This window comes from Pinus tabuliformis, chromosome 1_2 (assembly GCF_031772625.1).
Source record: "Pinus tabuliformis cultivar Carrire ecotype Pingquan chromosome 1_2, CPIR1, whole genome shotgun sequence".
In the NCBI taxonomy this organism is placed as follows: Eukaryota; Viridiplantae; Streptophyta; class Pinopsida; order Pinales; family Pinaceae; genus Pinus; species Pinus tabuliformis.
The window spans coordinates 514,249,027-514,269,082 of record NC_142298.1 but is presented as its reverse complement, the minus strand read 5'-3'; the positions used below and the strand labels follow the sequence as shown (position 1 = coordinate 514,269,082).

At 38.6% G+C, this 20,056-nt stretch overlaps 1 protein-coding gene across 2 annotated transcripts in view; it reads left to right on the top strand.

The window, feature by feature from the left end:
- The window catches only part of GMI1 (gamma-irradiation and mitomycin c induced 1), a 391,650-nt gene that overhangs the window by 79,497 nt on the left and 292,097 nt on the right, over positions 1–20,056 (top strand). For both annotated transcript variants that reach the window (XM_089395476.1, XM_089395477.1), the window contains 3 exons: positions 85–213; positions 17,255–17,345; positions 17,697–17,731. In XM_089395476.1, coding sequence (XP_089251602.1) covers positions 85–213; positions 17,255–17,345; positions 17,697–17,731 — 255 coding nt within the window. The remainder of the gene's footprint in view (positions 1–84; positions 214–17,254; positions 17,346–17,696; positions 17,732–20,056) is intronic.

The following is a 20,056-nucleotide window of genomic DNA, read 5'->3' as shown; positions in this document are numbered from 1 at the left end:
ATACCTCGGGTATCTGGGGAAAGATGTTAAGCATGTTGGATGTCTATATTTCTTTTGTTTGAGCACTGACTGTATGCCTCTCAGGGAAAAGAAAGTATCGACACTATTTTAGAGAAGCTTGATGCAGAGGGTTATAGTATGGGAGAGAACTTCGAGACGTTCTGCCGTGTTGCCATACGTCGATTAGGACGTTTACTTCCTGATGCACGCTGGGTCAGACACTTACCTTTATAATACATTCATAGCTTGTTAGTTTTCTGTGTATTCTATTGGTGACTGAAGTGGATATCAACCTTGACAGAAGCTAATTTGATATTCTTGAAATGTAAACATGTATTTGAAAGGGTGTTTGCATTGTGTTGGTCAGCCATTACTTACTTGTAAGTTGTGAGATAAGAATTTATGAGAAAGCTAATAATTTGAATTATCTCAATTATGATATCCCAATGGATCTTCATAAAATATCTAATAGTGCTTGTCATGGCAAAATCTAGCATTCTAGTGCAAATCCTCAGTAGGTAACCTATATCAAGTGCAACAATGGTAGTGTTAGGATTGCCACCTTAGTGATAACCAATTGTATTAGAACTTGATCATCTATCAAACTAGTAAACCCCAAAACTGGGAACTGAGAAAAAACTGGGAATTGGAAAAAACTGCTCAACCAAAAAAATACGTATATATGAAAATTTTGAAAAAAAAACCATATACATAATCATGTGCATATATTAATCCAAGCCATTATACACAAATGTGCAAAGTTTCACATATATATAGCAATGGTGCGTATAACCAAAATAGTACCATGTGTAAGCCATCTTTGAACCAAATATACATCACTAAAGAGTCCGAAAAATCATGCTACAACAAGTAGCTACATGTCATTAAAGTCATTCCCTATATTGGGATCCTCATTATTAATATCATCATCTAAGCACTGAAATAATATAAAAAAGACTTAACATGTGAAATTGTGATCCTTTTTGAGTGATGGGTACATTTTTACTATGGGCATGATAGAAGAGTTTAACAATGAATGCCACGAATGTTGAGGTACATAGAGGGCTTGGTACTCTTTTAATTAAATTCTAATCCCATACCCTCATACATGACAGAATCCAATGGAAACATTGCAACCCCCACAATCCCACAAATTGTTAAGGCTATTGCACTTTGAGTGGGATCTGAAACTATACTTTCTCCATATCGAATCCAATGAGGTTTTAACCACTCTCAATCACCTTGAATCGATTAATGGTAATGTTAAAAATTTAATTACAAGTTCGTAACATTCTCCTTTATCTTTCATTTTCATCTTTAAAAAGTGGTTGCCATTATCCTTTATCTTTCATTTTTCATCCTTGAAAATTAACGGAATGAGTTAGTGACATTCTTTGTTATCTTTCATAATGATCCTTTAAAAGTGAGTGCTATTTGTAGAAAATTAATGATCGGCACCCTAACCCCACTTTACAATTTTGCATGTGTTTATTTGACTCAACCCACATGTTTTTCCATGCTGATATAAATTTCATAATGCATTATTTGTAAGCATTCAAATAGTATTTCTACTATTTAACACATTTCCTATCAGCTGTAATTAATGCTAAATTTATGCAAGCATTCAAGCATGAGAGACACTTATTTTTGGTCAAGGTGACCCCGGAAAAACCCCACAGCATTTTGGGGAAAACCGGTCTTCAAAGGATGATTTTATTGCTTGAGAAAATTAGTCTAAGTACATAAAAATTAACCATAGTACTTATCTCCTTCAGCTGAAGCATTTAATTCAATTTCTGGAAATTTGTGCCCACTGAAAATAATTTCGAGATTTACAAATTTCATGCCCAGAAATGCTGCCTTGATATCAGTGCTAAATCTGCCTTGTTTTTTATGCAAATTCAGCCTTGAAATCTGTGCTGTAGATGCCTCAAATTTGTGCTTGAATATGCCTCTCGCTTTCTGCGCTGGAGGTGACTGCTGTCCCTCGATTTTCGTGCCTGGAAAACACTTCAAAATCTGCACTGCCTGTAGTAGCAAACCCAAGATTTCTGCCTTGAAATTCAGGCCCAAAGAATGGAGGAACAATCCTCGAATTCTGTGCACAACAGCCTCAAAACTCGTTCATTTGCCCTTGATTTCTGTGCTGCTGCTTTCTCAAACTGCGTGCTAATTGCCCCCTTGATTTTTGTGCTTGCCTACTTGAAAATTGCGCTTCTCAATGGCCGCCTCCTAGAAATTCGTGCCACCTTTTCCTAGCTGCAGACCCTCATTGAATATCTCTTTTCTCCTCTCGTCTTGCTCTCTCAATAATATCATGAGTGAATAATAAGAATGAACTCTCCCTTTTCCTTTTATCTCTTAGAGAAGAGTGAATCCCTAAACCTAGGATTCAATGGATGAGATTTGATCTCCAAATCTCAAGATGTGTGGTTGAAATTAGCTTTCCCAATTGACCCCCCCCACACATTGGCCCCATTACTTAAAAGCCTCCTAGTACCTTTTTCAAGTTGTGTGTCTTTTTTCTATTTTCTCATAAAGTGATTTTCTCAACTCGCTTTAATATTAGAAAAAAGACTCACTTTGATATTAGAAAAAAGTGAATATAGTACTTTACACATAAAGTCACTTTATAAAGTGCAAGTGACTTTAATATTAGAAAAGTACACTTAGTTCTCTACACATAAAGTCACTTTATAAAGTGCAAGTGACTTTAAGATTAGAAAAATACATGGTACACCACTTTTAAATATCTCTTCCATCCATGACATTAATATAACTCATAAATGTCACCAAGATAAAAATCATTAATGTGTCTACTAGGCTAAAAGGGATAAATACCTAGTAACACCTCTCCTTGGTATTATTTTTAACACTCCCTCTTAACAAGGAAGGTGTTGCTCACCACTCCCATCCTGTCTCTTAAAAATACATGCTTGCCTCTTGGCGAAGGCTTGGTTAGAATGTCTGCTACCTACTCATCAGTAAATATATACTCAAGCTTCATAGCCCCTTGCTGAACCCAATCTCTGATGAAGTGGTATCTGATCTCTATATGCTTCGACCAATCGTGAAAAAATAGATTCTTATAGAGTTTAATACAACTTTGATTGTCACATTAAATCGTAGTTGGTATCAGCATTTGACCAAATAGTCCATGAAGCATCTTGCGAAGCCATAATGCCTCACATCTTCCCTGACTAGCTGCCACGTACTCTGCCTCTGTGCTGCTCAATGCCATTGACTTCTATTTCAACCTGAACCATGACACAATTGCCGAGCCTAATGAGAAACAACATCCGGAAGTGCTCTTCTGATCAATGACACTGCTAGCCCAACTTGATTCTGTGCAACCAATCAATATGACCCCATCACATCTGACATAGTCCAACCCATAATCCACTCTACCCTGCAAGTATCTCAACACAGAGGTTTTGCAGCCACCCAGTGTACTCTCCTGGGTTCCATCATAAACTGACTCAATGTATTGACTGCAAAACAAATATCCGGTCTAGTGTTGACCAGATACATTAATGGACCGATCAACTGGAAATACAAGGTGGGATCCACCAACTCGGAATCAACATCATGTAGCTTCTTATAGTTGGTGATCATAGGAGTAGCCATAGGCCTCCAATCATCCATATGAGATCTCAAGATATCTCCTGCATACTTGCCCTGGCCCATAAAGATGTGTCCATCCTCCTACCAAACCTCTATCCCCAAGAAGTAATGCATCAGCCCCATATCAATCATATCAAACTCTGAAGCAAGATCTCTCTTGCAATGATGTATGAGTCTGCCCTCCCCTGTAATAAACAAGTCATCCACATATAGTACTAGAATGAGTGGATCGTCACCTACCAAAATAAAGTATAGGTTCGGATTTGCATCACTCTTCTGGAAACCCAGCTGTTGCAAGTAGGCATCTATCTTCATACCAAGCCATCAGTGCCTGCTTCAATCTATACAAGGCTTTCTTCAGCCTACACACAAGACTCACTCCCATGCAACTCAAAGCCCTCAGGCTACTAAATTTACACCTCCTCTTGTATAACACCATTGAGAAAGGTGGTTTTCAAATCCATCTGGTGAATCCTCCATCTCGTCTTAGCTACTGTAGATATCACTACTCTAATGGAAGTATAACGAGTAATCGGTGCAAAGGTCTCTGATAGTCAACTCCCTTTACCCGTGAGAACCCCCGCGGCATAAATTGAGCATTGAACTTCTCAACGTTGCCATTTGCAACATGCTTGGTCTTGTAGAGCCACCTGGAAGTCACAACTCACTTCCCATTAGGATGTGGCATTACCTCCCAGATATCATTCCTCTACCATGGCATCCCTCCAAATCTGTTGTCTAGCGGCCTCCTCAAAATTAGCTGGTTCTGTCTCTACAACATTTGCCATGAAGCCACCCAACCTCTCTGGCGTTCTGGTTTCCCTCACTGACCACTTGGGTCTCCCCACTGCCTCCTTAGCCTCCTTCAATGTCTCTCGAAGCCATTTTGGCTTCCTATTCCTTGTAGTAGTCTCTCGTGGAGGTATGGGAAAATCCTCATCTGGTGCCTCACCTCCTGGTGAGGAAGGCTTTGAAATAACCAAAGGAGATCCTAAACTCTGAGATATTGTGCCTGATGAACCTGCACCAGGTGATCTGATAGCAGGGAAAGCTATGCTCTATGAACTTGTCACCCCTGAAGAAGGTGAACCTCCTAATCTTGGTGTACCACCTAATGCTCCTGAAACTTGTGGCGTGGTCCCGTGCTAAGGAGCTCGCTGCCTACCTGATCAATCTCTTGAGACATCCTCAAAGCCTTCCCCTCCTCAAATCTCACATGTCGCCTAAAGACAATCTTCCTTTGTGCAGGAAGGTATATACAGTAGACTCTGCAAGTCTCACTGTAACCCATCAATATACCTCTCTCTACTGTGGGTTCCAACTTTGTCCCCTTCTCTTGAGGGATGTGTGAATATGTAAGGCACCCAAATATCCTGGTGTGCCCAACTTTCGCCTTTTTGCCGTTATATATATCCTCAAGAGTCTTGCTACCTAAGACTCTGTGTGGGCTCCTGTTTTGCAAGTAAACAACAGTGTTAAGTGCCTCGGCCCACAAGAAGTAAGTTAAACTTTGATCATGCAACATCGCTCTAGCTGCAACCATAATGGTCTTGTTCTTCCTATCTGCCACCCCATTCTTTTGAGGGTTATAAGGCAGGCACAATGAGCTCCCTCTTTGTGCCAACACTTCCACAAAAGTCTCTGATCTTTGCTGAAGTGTACTCATTCCCATTGTCTGATCTCAACACCTTCATCTTCCTCCCTATTTGGTTCTCCACAAGAGCCTTAACTCTTGGAATCGCCAGAAGACCTCATCCTTGGTCTTTAGAAAGTGAATCTAGGTCCTCTTGGAGTGGTCATCAATGAAAGTCACATATTACTCATATCCGCTCAATGAGACATGGGACATAGGACCACATACATTAGAATGAATCAAATCAAGGACACCTGCAACTCTGTTGTCACTGCTTTGGAAGAGTGTTTTGGTGTACTTTCCCAAAGCACACCCCCTGCACACATCATGATGTTCAACGCTGAAGTTTGGCAACCCGGTAACCATCTCCCTCAACATCTTGAAAGCTCCATGGTGCAAGTGGGCCATCCTCCTGTGCCATTGCTCACATAAACCACTACTACTGGTCCGCACCAACATAGTGCAAAGAGGCTGAAACATGAGTCTGTATAGTCTCCCACTATGAGCTCCAATCACACGAGCATACTCAATACTAGATCCTCTAGGATACAATAACACTTGTCCCTTCCGAAACAGTTCCTCATACCCCCTGTCCTCCAAGCAGGAAATTAATATCAAACTCTTCTTCAACCTTGGAACATAAAGAACATCTGTCACCTTTAGAGGAGGTAATGTCTCCCTCTGAAATGATACTGTCCCCAAACTTGCTGCCTTAACTTTGGATTTGTCACCAAGCACAACCTCCAAGTCAATGTCATCCTCCTAAAGGCTAGAGAAGTGCTCTTTAACTCTGGTCATATGGTAGGATGTTCCACTGTCTATGAACCATGCATGGGAAGATGTGACATGAGTGGCTAAACTCACCACCAAAGCATACTTTGAATCAAACATAGCTGCAAACTCATCTACATCTCTGTTGTAGCTGCAACTCCTTGTTTCTTCTGACCCTTGTTGTTGGGACACTGAACTGTATAGTGACCCACCTTCCCTCAAGCAAAGCATTTCACTTTGCTCATGTCCTTCTCCTTAGCCTTTTGCTTCCCCTTATCTTTCTTTGCTCTACTAAAAGACCCCTTCTTGATTTGATTTGTCCGCTTGCCTTTTGCCGCAAGAGAAACATTCTCCTCTTCACCTCCCCCGCCACTCTTGCTGCCACTGCGCATGCTTCTCTTGATCCCCTCCTGAAGGAAATTGTCCCACATCCTCCTCCATCTAGGAAGAAGCTGTGGATAAAACTTTCCCACTTCTCGGTGAACCCCTCTAAAGCAATGCGTACTAATTGTTCCTCTAGAATAGTCTCTCCAATAGCAGCGAACTCATCTTTCACCTGTGAGACTCTGGTGAGGAAAAATGTCACATTGTCAGTGTTGGTCATCTAGGTGTTGCGTAATTTTTGCCTCAACACCATCTTCTTGTTCTCATTAGAACTCTAGTGCAAAGAGACCAAAGACTCCCACATCTGATATGCATAACTCATCCCTAAAACATGAGGGAACAAATGATCCTTGGTGGCATCAAGAAGGATCCTCTTTGTCTTCACATTTTTCTTGGTGAGCTCTACCAATAGAGCTGGATTAGTGGGCAGTTGTACAACTGCTTGTACAATATCCCACACTTCCACCTCCTCTAGTAAAAGCATAATCCTCTCCTTCCATGGGCCAAAGATTTCGACCCCCATCAATTTGTCCTCTACTTTCAATCCAGTAGCCATGACCCCACAACCAACCAATTGAAACAAATCTAGAAGCTGGAACCAATCTCCCTTTGAACTGCTGAATTCTTTAGGTTTCTAGCAAAGTTTCAAGGTATAGTTCACTGTTTGAAGACTTCGGTAGCTTGCTGCTCTGTTTATTAACTGGATGAAAATGAAGATATAAGCCTCAACTTGGCTCAACTAAGCTCTGATACCATGTAGATTTGCACCTTAACCCTAGTTTACAATTTTGCATGTGTTCATTTGATCCAACCCACATGTTTTGTCATGTTGATATAAATTTCAGAATGCATTATTTGTAAACATTCAAAGAGTACTTCTACTATTTAACACATTTCCTACCAGCTGTGTTACCACTAAAATTAGTAGGGGACCTAAAGGCGATCCCTAAAGTGCAAATACTAGGTCAAGGGAAACAAATGGAGACTTAGCCCACTGCAACCTTAGCTAAGGCTTCTTTCTATTTATGAACTTTAATGATGGGAGGAGACCAAGTATATTATGGAGTCACTGACGAAGGATAAGTCAATGAAATGATGTGGAGTGACCTAAACAATCCCTTTCCCAGAAGAGTTAGAAGGATAAGGCTTGCTTGCTTGCTAAGCAAAGTACAAGGTCTTCTAGTGAAAGGAGAGGAGGATTCAAGGGTTAGGTTTATGGGATATGACTTATGAATGAACTTCCCAATCTCTAAAATCCTTATTGTAATTGGTGTTGCAGATGGTTCTTGAAGAATTGTCTTTTCAAAGAAATGGGACCACACGGGACCAAGTGGACCCGGTCTAGGATAGGGGGAATGCGTATAGCAACCAAGGATGTTCTTACCCTAGACAAGGTGGGGGAAAGGATCAAAGAAATAATTTTCACTTGAAGGTGTTGATTTTGATCCTCCTACGAGGTACTGGCCTTGGGGATGCTAAGGCAAAGTTTGATCCTAGAGCTAGGGCTTGGCTTTCCTCCCAACTCCACCATCGGAATGACTTCAAAATTGGAGGAGACCTTTGGGAAACACCAATGTAAGAGACTCTAGGAGATCAAACTTTTTGGAGGGCTAGCTTGTCGGGAAATTGATGCCCTAGGTGCCCCAACTGGGCTAGACCTGGAAGAAGGTGAAAGAATGTGATTTTTGGTGACCACCTTTGGTAGACCGATGCCTTAATCTTTGGGAGAATGGAGTCTATGATGAATGTGAGTAGGATTTCTTGGTTTCTAGTCAAGGAGGCCTCAAGACCAATTTCCTAGCCTTCTAGGTCAAGCAGAAGCAATATTTCAGCTTTTATACTTCGATACACAAAGTGAATGGCTTATAAAGGTCAAATTCTTTAATAGAATTACCCTAGGAGATTTCGTTCGTATTACATGGCCCATATATTGAGAGATGCCATAATAGAGACAAAATTCCACAATTTTAAGCAGGATATCCCAGTCCAATGTATTTGACAAAGTAAAACAAGAATAACATTTAAGGCATGTACATACATGTAATAGAATATATCCATCCATTCACAATTGACAAGAGAGAAGCTCTAAGAGAAGATAAACAAATATCCACACATCAAAATTCATCCATAAAGCTCCAATTCACCCTCTATATAAAGTGCGAAAATCTCAAGAGAGAAAAGATCCAATCCAAAGTGATGATGAACAAATGAACTCATCTCGCTTGTATTTATACACAACTTAGGAGTTCGAATTAACCTCCTTGACCTACATAAGCCCCAAAAATTAAATAATGTTCTAATAATTGAACTTTTGGTGACAAGCCCACCAAACTAGCTCATAAATGAAAAAGTAAGCTTCTCAAGCGGTCAAATAATAATCTATGCATGTCTTAAGGCCGTCTAAGAGGGGCCTAATGCGGTCCATGGGTGCCACAATGAAGAATAGGACTCTCAAAAGTGGTGGACAAGGGGTTGGCCCATTCTAATAACCTCTGGCGCTCCAAATGACATGTGGGGGCACACAAGTGTTTTCATGGGTCTCCAAACAAATTGAAGATGCCTGTAGATCGCCTGCAAGGGCTAAGATGATGATGTAGGTGGTGCCACATAATCGTGCAGGGCCTGGATCATCTGCCAAGTGTATGGTGGAAATCTGGGGCCAGCTGGGCATTATGGAATAGGAGTATCTTCCTTGTCCATTAAGTGAACCATGAGCAATCTTTGAATGGCTGTAGGCACCCATGGAGTGCCATCTGCTGCTGTGGAGGCCCATGGCTGTCAACGCACACCTTACATGTGCAAATGTAGCCCTCTGGAGGATTAGGACCTCGTATAGGGAGACCAAACCCAAGATGAAGACCATCTACAATCTTGCATAAGATCCAATGTGTCCCCTAGCTTTCTAGTACAACAAGTTATTAGAGAAATCAAGAAAATGAGCTTACCAATCATGGACCATAGGTGGGGACTTCATAATGGATTGCCCTTCCATAATGGGCTTCGAGATGTGTCAGTATCTCCTAAACTCCAAATGGGGTTAACCAATGATCCTATTAGGTGGTTTCTACTTCCAAAGGGGATGATATAGTCAAGGTATATCCTTCAAAAGGTGGTGGCATGTGACAGATGGGTGAATGAAATGGGGAATGAGAAGGGGCAACCCTAAGTCACATGCTGGGGTACAAGGGTATCTAATAAGAGGGAAGCCCACACTTGGGTTTATAATGTATAGGAGGGAGAAATCGTGGTACATGAGGTTGCCCCGATGTTGATTTTTCCACCCTTCTTTATATGCTCGAGTCTCAAGGGGTGGGAGCATGATGTATAAGATATAATAATGAATACCCCCTTTTAAGGTGGGGCGGTTCATTGCCCATCAGGGCTTGAGACAATCATGGGTTCCTACATGATGGAGGAGGTTCATAGAACCTGTAGGAACCAGGGTGACGGCCATGATGATGGGGTAGAGCTCATGTATTAGCTTTTTCCCACGTGCTAAATGTGTTTGTCCCGACCATCTTTTGCATTTTGTGGTACATTATTCTGTTGAATGTGGCGATGTATGCTTTTATCTTTCTTTTTTAGCTGCATCAACCTCCTGGCTTCATTCCAGCCCATGACCCAAGGTGTGGTAAGGGGAAGGGGCATGCTAACCCTATGTGGAGCTAGTGGAGGAATGTGGACCCAAGTGGGAGAAATGATGAATAGGGTAATAACGATTGGAAAGAGGGTAATAAAAGCGACTAAGGGAGCGGGACCATACAACCAAAATCAAGGTTTCCCATGAAGTACCATCCCTAGAGCCAAATGGTTAGTAAAAGAGATCCCACGAGACTAGAATCCAAGGTTAATACCTGAAAGGGGTCTAGGGGACAAGGGCACAAAACTAGCCCATTATTTTTGCCGAATCTCCCCATTAATCCATGCCTAGGAGTGTCCATGATAAGCAAACTACAATACTCAATTTCCAAATGACAAGGCATACGTTTAGGTTCGGGAGGTCCACCTTCAAATTTACGATCATGTTAGATGGGTGAGAGACCACATGGCTGGCTCAGGTGGTGGACAAATGGCACAATGAGCTAGCTAGTGGCTGCCGACTGAGGACCATCTTGGAGAATTTTTTTCTCCTAAGGATATCACCCACAAAAAGGTGGGTAACAAGTTGTAATTAATGCTAAATTTATGCAAGCATTCAAGCATGAGAGACACTTATTTTCGGTCAAGGTAACTCGAAAAAACCCCACAGCCTTTTGGGGAAACCAGTCTTTAGAAAATGATTTTATTGCTTGAGAAAATTTGTCCAAGTACGTAAAAATTAACCACAATACTTATCTCCTTTAGCTGAAGCATTTAATTCAATTTTTGGAAATTTGTGCCCATTGAAAATAATTTCTATATTTACAAATTTCATGGCTAGAAATGCTATGTTGATATCAGTGCCAAATCTACGTTGTTTTCTGTGCAAACTCAGCCTTGCAATATGTGTTGTAGCTACCTCAAAATTCGTGCTTGAAGATGCCATGATTTTTGCGCGGAGGTGACTGTTGTCCCTTGATTGTTGTGCCAGGAAAACACCTCTAAATCTGTGTTGCCTGGAGTAGCAAACCGTAAATTTTTGCCTCGAAATTTAGGCCTAAAGAATGGAGGAACAATCCTCGAATTTTGTGTAGAACAACCTCGAAACTCGTTCCTTTGCCCTTGATTTTTGTGCTGCTGCTTCCACAAATTGCGTGCGAACTGTCCCCTTGTTTTTTGTGCTTGCCTACTTGAAAATCGTGCTTCTCAAAGGCTGCCTCTTAGAAATTCGTGCCTCCTTTCTCTAGTTGCAAACCCTCCTTGAAGATCTCCTTTTGTCCTCTTGTCTTGCTCTCTCAATAATCTCATGAGTGAATAATAAGAATGAACTCTCCCTTTTCCTTTTATCTCTTAGAAACTATTGAATCCTAAACATAGGATTCAATGGATAAGATTTGATCTCCAAATCTCAAGATGTGTGGTTGAAATTAACTTTCCCGATTGACCTCCATCACATATTTGGCCCCATTACTTAAAAGCCTCCTAATACTTTTTTCAAGTTCTGTACCTTTTTCTATTTTCTCATGAAGTGATTTTCTCAACTCACTTTAATATTAGAAAAAAATGAATAAAGTCACATTATGAAGTGCAAGTGACTTTAATATTAGAAAATTACATGGTACACCACTTTTAAGTATCATTTCCATCCATGACATTAATATAACTTGTAAATGTCACCAAGATAAAATTCAATAATGTGTCTACTACGCTAAAAGGGATAAATGCCTAGTAACACCTCTCCTTGGTATTATTTTCAACACCATTATTCTTCTATCTTTTACTTTTAAGAGAAGAAAATGAAAGATAATGGAGAATGTCACTTTTATTTAGAAATTTAACATTACCATTAATTACATAGTATTAGTAGGGCCCAAGGGTTGAATATTAGGTTACTCCACTCATAATTTCTTTTTTATAAGACCACATTTCCAAGGTTTTTTAGTCTAGTGTTCCATGGCGACGTGTCCACAGGTGGGTGCATGCACCACATGCTTCCCATGCATTGGGATGGGGGGACGTTTCCCCATGTCCCCCTTTTTGGGAGACACTAAGGGAAATGTTTCCCTAGTATGTGGAATACGACTTTCCCCAAAAGGGGTGCTTTGGGTGTCTCCCCTCAAAAGGGCGACGCCTAGAAGAATCCCTTTTGAGGGGGGATGCCTAGAACCAACCCTCCTCAATTTTGTCTAATAGCGCTTAAAATTGAAAAATATTCAATTAAAAAAAATAAAACTAAAAAGAAAAATACATAACAAATATCAAAACATGAACTAATTTGCAATCCATATCAAAAACATGAACTAATTTTCAATCCCTAACTCATTCATTCGACTTACCAAGCTTACCTCTGCGCAGCTTAGCACGCAGTGCTATCTCACTTACCTGTTAGCTGTTGGCTCTCCTCCTCCGCGATACTCCTTCAATGCTCATTGCCCATTTTTAAATTTTAGTTTCAACTTTTGAATCTTGACTCTAGATATTGATGACCTCGGACTAATTCTGACTCATCACTCCACTATTTTTGAGTTTAAGTTATATTAATTTTTTATTCCAATCCCCAAACTTTAGTATTTACTATGCTTAGTACTAGTTAGGTTTTGGAATGACGAATGATGAATTTAATTTTTAAATCAATGTAGATTCATGAATGATGAATATGGATTAATGAATTTCATTATTGAATGTTGTGGTGTATGGATGAATGATGAGTATGGATCAATGTATTGCATTATTCAATTCAATTATCTATGGATAAATGCATTTATGATTTCATTATTGAATATGAATTTGAATTATATATATATATATATATATATATACACCCCAATGTTCCTTCGTTCCACCTAAATTTCCCTTGTATGTCTCCTCGCACCTGCGTCCCCCATATCCAGAGTCTTCTTAGAACATAGCTTTAGTCACATTGTACGACACTGGTTGGTTTGATATCAAACCGCCTTTTTCCATTTTAGTTAGGAATTGAAAGTGGTCGGATTGGCCAACTCAGCTAGTTCAGGTTGGGTTCTGATAAAACTAGTGACAACTCCCCTCATTTTTTTAGTGATGGACACAATCCAATGCCAAGTAGGCTACCTTAGTAGATCTTAGGGATCAAATAACCCAATTGTTTCAAGACAAGTGCACCTAAGAGTTCAAGAATAATTTCTACCTGGAGGCAAGTATATAGAAATTAAGGTTATGGTGGATTTAGGAGAAACTTCAAAATTTGAGTTCAAAGGTTTATATGTCTGAATCTAAAGGTTTGGGTTTGACAATAGAGTCTCAGATAAATCTTGCCCTCCCCAACCAACGCATAGACACACGCACACAATCTCTTTAAATCACTAATTGCAACAATACAATAGTTTATAACATTAGCAAAATCATCCCTAGAATATACGATAAAAAGTGTAAAATAAGGACTAAAATTATGAGTAAACAAGATCTTGATTGCAACAAATTTTCTGTGGTTAAAAGACATAACGACACTGTAAACCCTATATGTCAGCCCTAAATTAGTGTTGGAAAATGGATGTAAAATGACACTTTTGATTTTTCAATTAATTGCAAACAAATAGTAACCCTGTGACAATGTCATTCGAGATAATAGACGCTGAAAATTTATTCTGTAGTACATAAACCCTAATATATCATAGAACAAGTAAATGAAATAATTTTAGGGTTTTGAAGATTGACACAAGAGATATGTCTAATACCTTTCTCAATATAGGGCTAATGGAGTATAGGAGTAATAATCCTTTATTAAATTCAAAGAAATCAAGGGAGACAAACTAGTGCCCCTTAATTCTTCAACCTTAGTGTCGTATTTTCTTGGAAAAGTAAAGGGAGGGTGCTCACCTATAAGAACTTGATGAAAAACCTTTTATAGTGAGAATTTAGAGATATAAAACATGAACAAAACTTTTTTGGATATTAAATAACCCTAATCTATCAACAAGAAACAAGATTGGAAGAAGATAAGTTATGTAGCATAACACATATCATCAAAGATCACCAATAATTATCCATGAAAAGCGAACCATCCACAAAACTCTATTAAGAGAATATTACTCAACTAGTGACCCATTATGCATGAGAGAAAGGCATTTATCAAAGTATGAATTTATATGTGGGCTTTTAAGCGGTTTACGAGAAAGGTGCCCAATTAAGGATGGTTCAATGGTGATGGAAGGTCTAATGATTGAAGGAAAGGTACTAGCAACGCCTTGGAAGGTTGAGATAAGAGTTGCCTAAAGTTCAAATACACTTCCCAAGGATTGTTATAATTTAGAGTGGAGATGTTATAAGTTAGGGTTTGCAAAATATGCAAATTTAGGGCACACTCTGGCATATAGATGCTCTATAAAAGGGTTATGAAGGATGCAAGCTAGGGTTAAATCAATAATGGCTTTAAATGGTTGAAAATGCATATGACAACAATAAATATTAAGGTATCGCCGTAATTTAAGGGTTAAAATATGCAATTAATGTTATTACTTTTTTATTATTTATTAAATGCAATCTCGTTAATAACGCATGGACATAAAATTGCTATAAAATGTATATTTTAATTTAAGCCGAACCATAGTTAACATAAAATTAAAGAAGAAAGAGAAATTTATCAACACCTATTAGATAAGTACCTTTAGAGAAGAGAAGAGAAGAGAAGTGTGATGAATGATGATGAAGAGTAATGGAAAGTGCCTCCTTTTTATATGAGGGTAACCAAGTAAGTTTTCCATAATTTTCTAAGCAAAGCACTAAAAAGTTCGCTTGAAGCATTCAACTATGCCAAAGGTCACACGCGGAACTTGATATAGCTCAAAAACATAATAATAGGAACAAAGTAACCCACCCACGTGGGAATAAAGACTATCCACCATAATGTCATCCTCCAAGAATGATCAATCTCCATCAAGGAAGTTATGAAATGGTCCATGAGTGCTTCTCACTCCAAGAAATCATCAAATTGCATGGGTACATCTCCAAAAGGTAACTCCTCCACCATGGCTTCATCCACAAAAAGGATTATGCCACCCTCCTAGGGCACATAGGGATGATGTGGCATCATCTGGGGTGAGCATTGGCATCAAGGCATGGTGTGGTAGCCCTCCCAAGCTTAGCTCGATGACATCCATTCTCATTTTGGGCTCTAGAACAAGGTAATGTAGATCAAATGGGGTCAAAGCCAACTTAGGGGCATCATCAGTGATTCTGGGCACATCATTAGGTAAGCCAATGCTCAAGCTTCATGCTTAACACTTCAACATCTAGATGTACATCAAGAGGTGTGGAGCAACGTGGAATTTGGTCAAGGCCCAACACTCATCTTTGGAGGGGTAATGTTGGGTCTCTAAAGTCACATCTACTCTTAGAATGGGGAAAACATTCTCTGGAGTGTGCTGGAGAGGAGTCAAGCCATCCCTTAAGGGATCTCTGCTGAATGTGTGATACCCCCGAAACAAACCTCTGAAATCAAGTGAGATCGACATCATTAGGGACAAAAAGCCATTAAAGCATCGTAGTGGGCCATATCTAATGCTAGGGTCACACAAAACATACCGTCAAATCTCTTACTAGCTCAAGATTTGTAAACAAGTTACCTCACTTATGTTAGGGATGATTAGGTCAACAACCCAATTAGGTGTTTCCAACCCCCAAGGGGAATGACATGTCCTAGGTAAGTCCATCAATCCATAGTTGCATGTGATAATGTGGTCAAGGAGTGGGAAAGACTTCAGGGAAGATTGCACAATTGCGAGACTAGCTAATGGAGGCCCAACATCCTGACAAGTGAGTACAGTGATGTGAGAGAGCAATCGTGGAGGCATGAGATACTACTTTGCTCAGCTTGATTTTTCCACTTTTTGGTTCACCTTTTATTTTAAAGATTTATCTTTCTTTGGTGGATAGATTGGGAGACCAAACTTCCTTTGTGTTAATCAACTAAACTTTGATGTATAATGAAGATATCAATTCACAACTTGAGCTCAATAACGAGTGTTTTAATATTGAGATCAAGAAAAAACAATTTACAAGACTAAGTTTACCATCATGCATTGTAAGATTTGTCGTGTTAATCAACTAAGTTACAATAATTGGGTTTACTTTGAACAAATATGTTCAAAGTAATTGAAATTGAAATATTTATGTTTCTTTCTTGAGTTTCACTTGGAGTCATAATTAGAGAATTTCCATTTGATGATCTTATTAATAGATGTTTTTGATAATAATTGACTAAGGATAGATTGATGATACTAAGGATAGATTGATGATTTCACAATGCGGCTACAACGTTTGGTACTTTGATGATATTTTCATTTAGTTTCCTTAGGTGCTTTGAAGATGAAGCCTCCCTAAGTAAGAGGGCATGTAGTATACCTATATAAATTAGTATTAATTACTTGTATTTTTAGTATGTAAGGTCGTATCCCTTGGCTTGGTGGTGGTCATGTATGTTATGGCACATAAATATGCCAATTTTCTTCCATGCATAACATCATTCCATGTACATTCTCATTTATTTGGTATTATTTCTGTCCTTTTCATATGAATGCCTATGGCATTCCATTATTACCAAAAGGTATGCCACAAAGAATGACACATGGCACATAGGACACATTTTAGATTTACGAAGTAGACTTCAAATTTGTAGGTATACATTGCCTCTATTGTCATATTTCATATTTAGTGAAGCATTTGTGGTTTACATGGCATGTCCCCTCTAGTGGAGCTTTTGTAGTTGGATGTGATCTTCTAGGGATCATTGCACTATATATTCTTTTTTCGGTCATGGGCTATTTTCAGGCTTATTTTAGTTTTCAAAGGTTTTTTTATATGGAAATGATTAGGTTATAAATGTGCTTAAACAAGGAACTACTAATCGCCAACAATTTTCCAAGAGAAAGCTATTTCCAAATAATCGTTTGTGGTAGTAACATTTGAAAGTATAGCTGCTAGCCACCTTCTTAACAAATATATTATATACTCTTAGAGAGGAATTCCTTGAATGATTTAATGTACAAAATACAATTGATTTTTTTTTTTTTTGTTTCTCTAAATGTTGATAACTATTCAAATTTAATGTGTGGTTTTTACATTCAGAAGATATGCTTGTAACTATTCTAATGAGTTGACCCATACAAAAAATATGAGCTAGCCTTTTTGCATCTTACCCTTTGTGTTCATTCTCTGTTCAATGAGTGTTGGGTTGTAAGCATGCTTTTTTGTTTATTGAAACTTAAATTAATAGACTGTTCATTGCAGGGACGTCTTCCCTTTATGGAACCAAAGCGAAAGCGAGGAGAGAATGTTCAAATTCCACAACGTTGTTTCAAAAGAGTCAAATGTTTTGTTGGTATGAGCCATCACTAATTTGTCATTTTGACATATTTGTTTTGTTTCCTGTTGTATAGACTATCTTTTATTCGTATTGTATAAAAAGGTCATGGAATTTTTATGATATTCTATGCTTTATGCAAGCATGTTGTGTGTGATTATTGTATCATTTTGTTTATAGCTTGTCAAATCATTAGAATGGAGGTGATATCCACGCAAGGGAATTATTTATGATCTTTTATGCTTTATACCGCTATATTTCGTGTGATTATTTTGTCATGTATCTTGTAGCTTCTCAAAGCATTAGAATGGAGATGATATTCATTCAAGGGAATTATATACTCATTGGTTATTTTTTAAATGGGTGTAGAATCGGATGCTGGTTTTGCGCCAACAACATCGAAAGTGAGTTTTCCAAATATATATGTTAATTTATTTGATCGTTAAAATCAATTTTGTGTCTTGTACTTATTTAAAATTGCATTTTACTAGTAGTTAGTTAACAATACTTAAAAGGATTTATAAAACATTTTTGTCAAAAATTCTATCTATATGGACATAAAATTTCTTTCCTTTTTTTTGGGGATATATATATATATATATATATATATATATATAATTTTTTTTTTAATCCACAAAATAGGAACACAACATTTTACAATAATTTGGAACTAATTACTTGCTATTACTTGTAAAATAATTAGTTTTATTTGCTAGACTTTACTTGTTGGTTTTTTTAAATTTAGGATGATTACTTCTAATAAGTTTATTCTTCTTATTTAAGATTCCTTTTCCAATTTTTCACTTAAGATAAGATGAGATAATTTATTCATTTATGAGTTGGTGCCACATTATTAGGGTGGGGAGTGTTAAGGCAAATTTAAAGTGCTGGAAAGAATGATGACAAATAAAATGTGTTTAGAATTATAGCTTGGGCAAGAATTTCCATGCATTTTCAATGTGAACATGTGAGAAGTAGTTCAAGATATTTTTGAAAAAAAAAAGGGAACAAGCGAGAAGTAGTTCGAGATATTTTCCAAAAAGGAAAGAAAAACTTCCACAAAGTAATTGTGTTTTTTTTGAAAAGTAATGCCATTGTAATATTAATAGTGCATACCAAAACAGAGCTTGGAACAATAAAATAAATAAAAATCACAACCACAAATCAGTACACAATTGACACCAACAAAACACTCTGAGCCATTTTATTAATAATCTGGAATTGGGTGCATAGAGGAAGATGAAATGATAGAACCTGGGCTTGCCAAACAAGTTGAACAAAACCCAGAAAGATGTCTTGACCCATGTGAGAAATGGTTGGAAAAGAGAAATGCGCACCGCCAACCGAGATGGAGGTTTTTGCTCTGAATATTGCTCGGATCAACTTGAAACTCCACCCCTAGACTCCTCTCCCAAAACCTAGAAAAACTCAGAAAGGGTTTGCCTCCACTCCAAGCAGTGAGGAAGCCCTCCAACAAGTGTGTATGCCCAATGGCTAACTGGTGCGTTCTTCTGCGAGAAATATGCCTGCTGGAAATAACCCCCAACTCTAGCTCTAAGAAATACTTCCCGAGTTAGAAAATTGGCCTCCGGAAGTCCCAACTCCTTGGCTCCACAAGCTCCCCAACAACCCTACTCGAAGGCTTGCGTAGTCTTTACCCAAAGGGCTCACACACTCCTAAAAAATGGGAAAAATTGGTCCTCAAGAATGGCCCAAAACTACCCCTACAAAACATCACGAAAACCCCGACTCTAATATGGGGAATATTCCTGCAAATCTTGCCCACCCAAATAACTATGTTGGCCCAGATAACTGATAAATCGAATTGCCTCTGTGCCCAACAAGTGCATACCACTGGTTAATTTGGTGCAAATAATACCTTGTGGAAGCTTTATAATGGACTCTCCAAATTTCCAGCTATGGAGACACTCGAAGTTCTCTGAAACTGGTGTGGAGTTCGCTTGAAATCCTCGTGCTCAACAACACTTCAACCCTTACATTGAACAACTCCAAGAGAGATACAATTTTGAAGTGTAATAGTTAGAAGATAGAAGGAAATGCCTCCCGTTTCGCCTTATATACTTCTGGCCCATGCATACTCTTGGGTGGCCCCCACTTTCCACTAATTTGCACTCTCTCTCTCTCTATCTCTTTATAAGGGGTGTGTATTGCCTCCTTTCTGGGCATGGGCCCCATTTCCCACATCTCCTAAGTTCTCAAAATGCCAAAAATTTCCTCCAATGCCAAAATTGCAAAAATTTGCTACACTTATCAACTTTATGGAATAGGGGATATCAAGGCTATTTTGTAATTCACTTTAGTAAAAAGTTAAAGCCTTATATTTGCTTGTTGAGTCTAAGATTGTACTCAGACTAGGAGTAATTTTAAAATATATTCTTCCGTAAAACTATAAATATAGGGCAAGGTAGAGGATTTTACATACACTAGTTGAGTGAGAGAGAGAGTAGGCAACCAGGGATGAGGCATTCCAAAGCAACATATAGTTTGAGGCAACAATTGTGTACATTTGTACATATCTGTAGTCACACATAATCTCTACAATTGCATCGTACAGTGGCTGTATAGTTTGTAATGTGGTGTTGTGTAGTAGAGAACTCTAGTTGCTGATTTTCTTAGCAGCTCTACCTCTCAAACAACTTGGAGAAGCTCAACTCAACTTCAACACATCTTTGGTATTAAGATAATCATCCCAATGTTAGGAGCCCTAG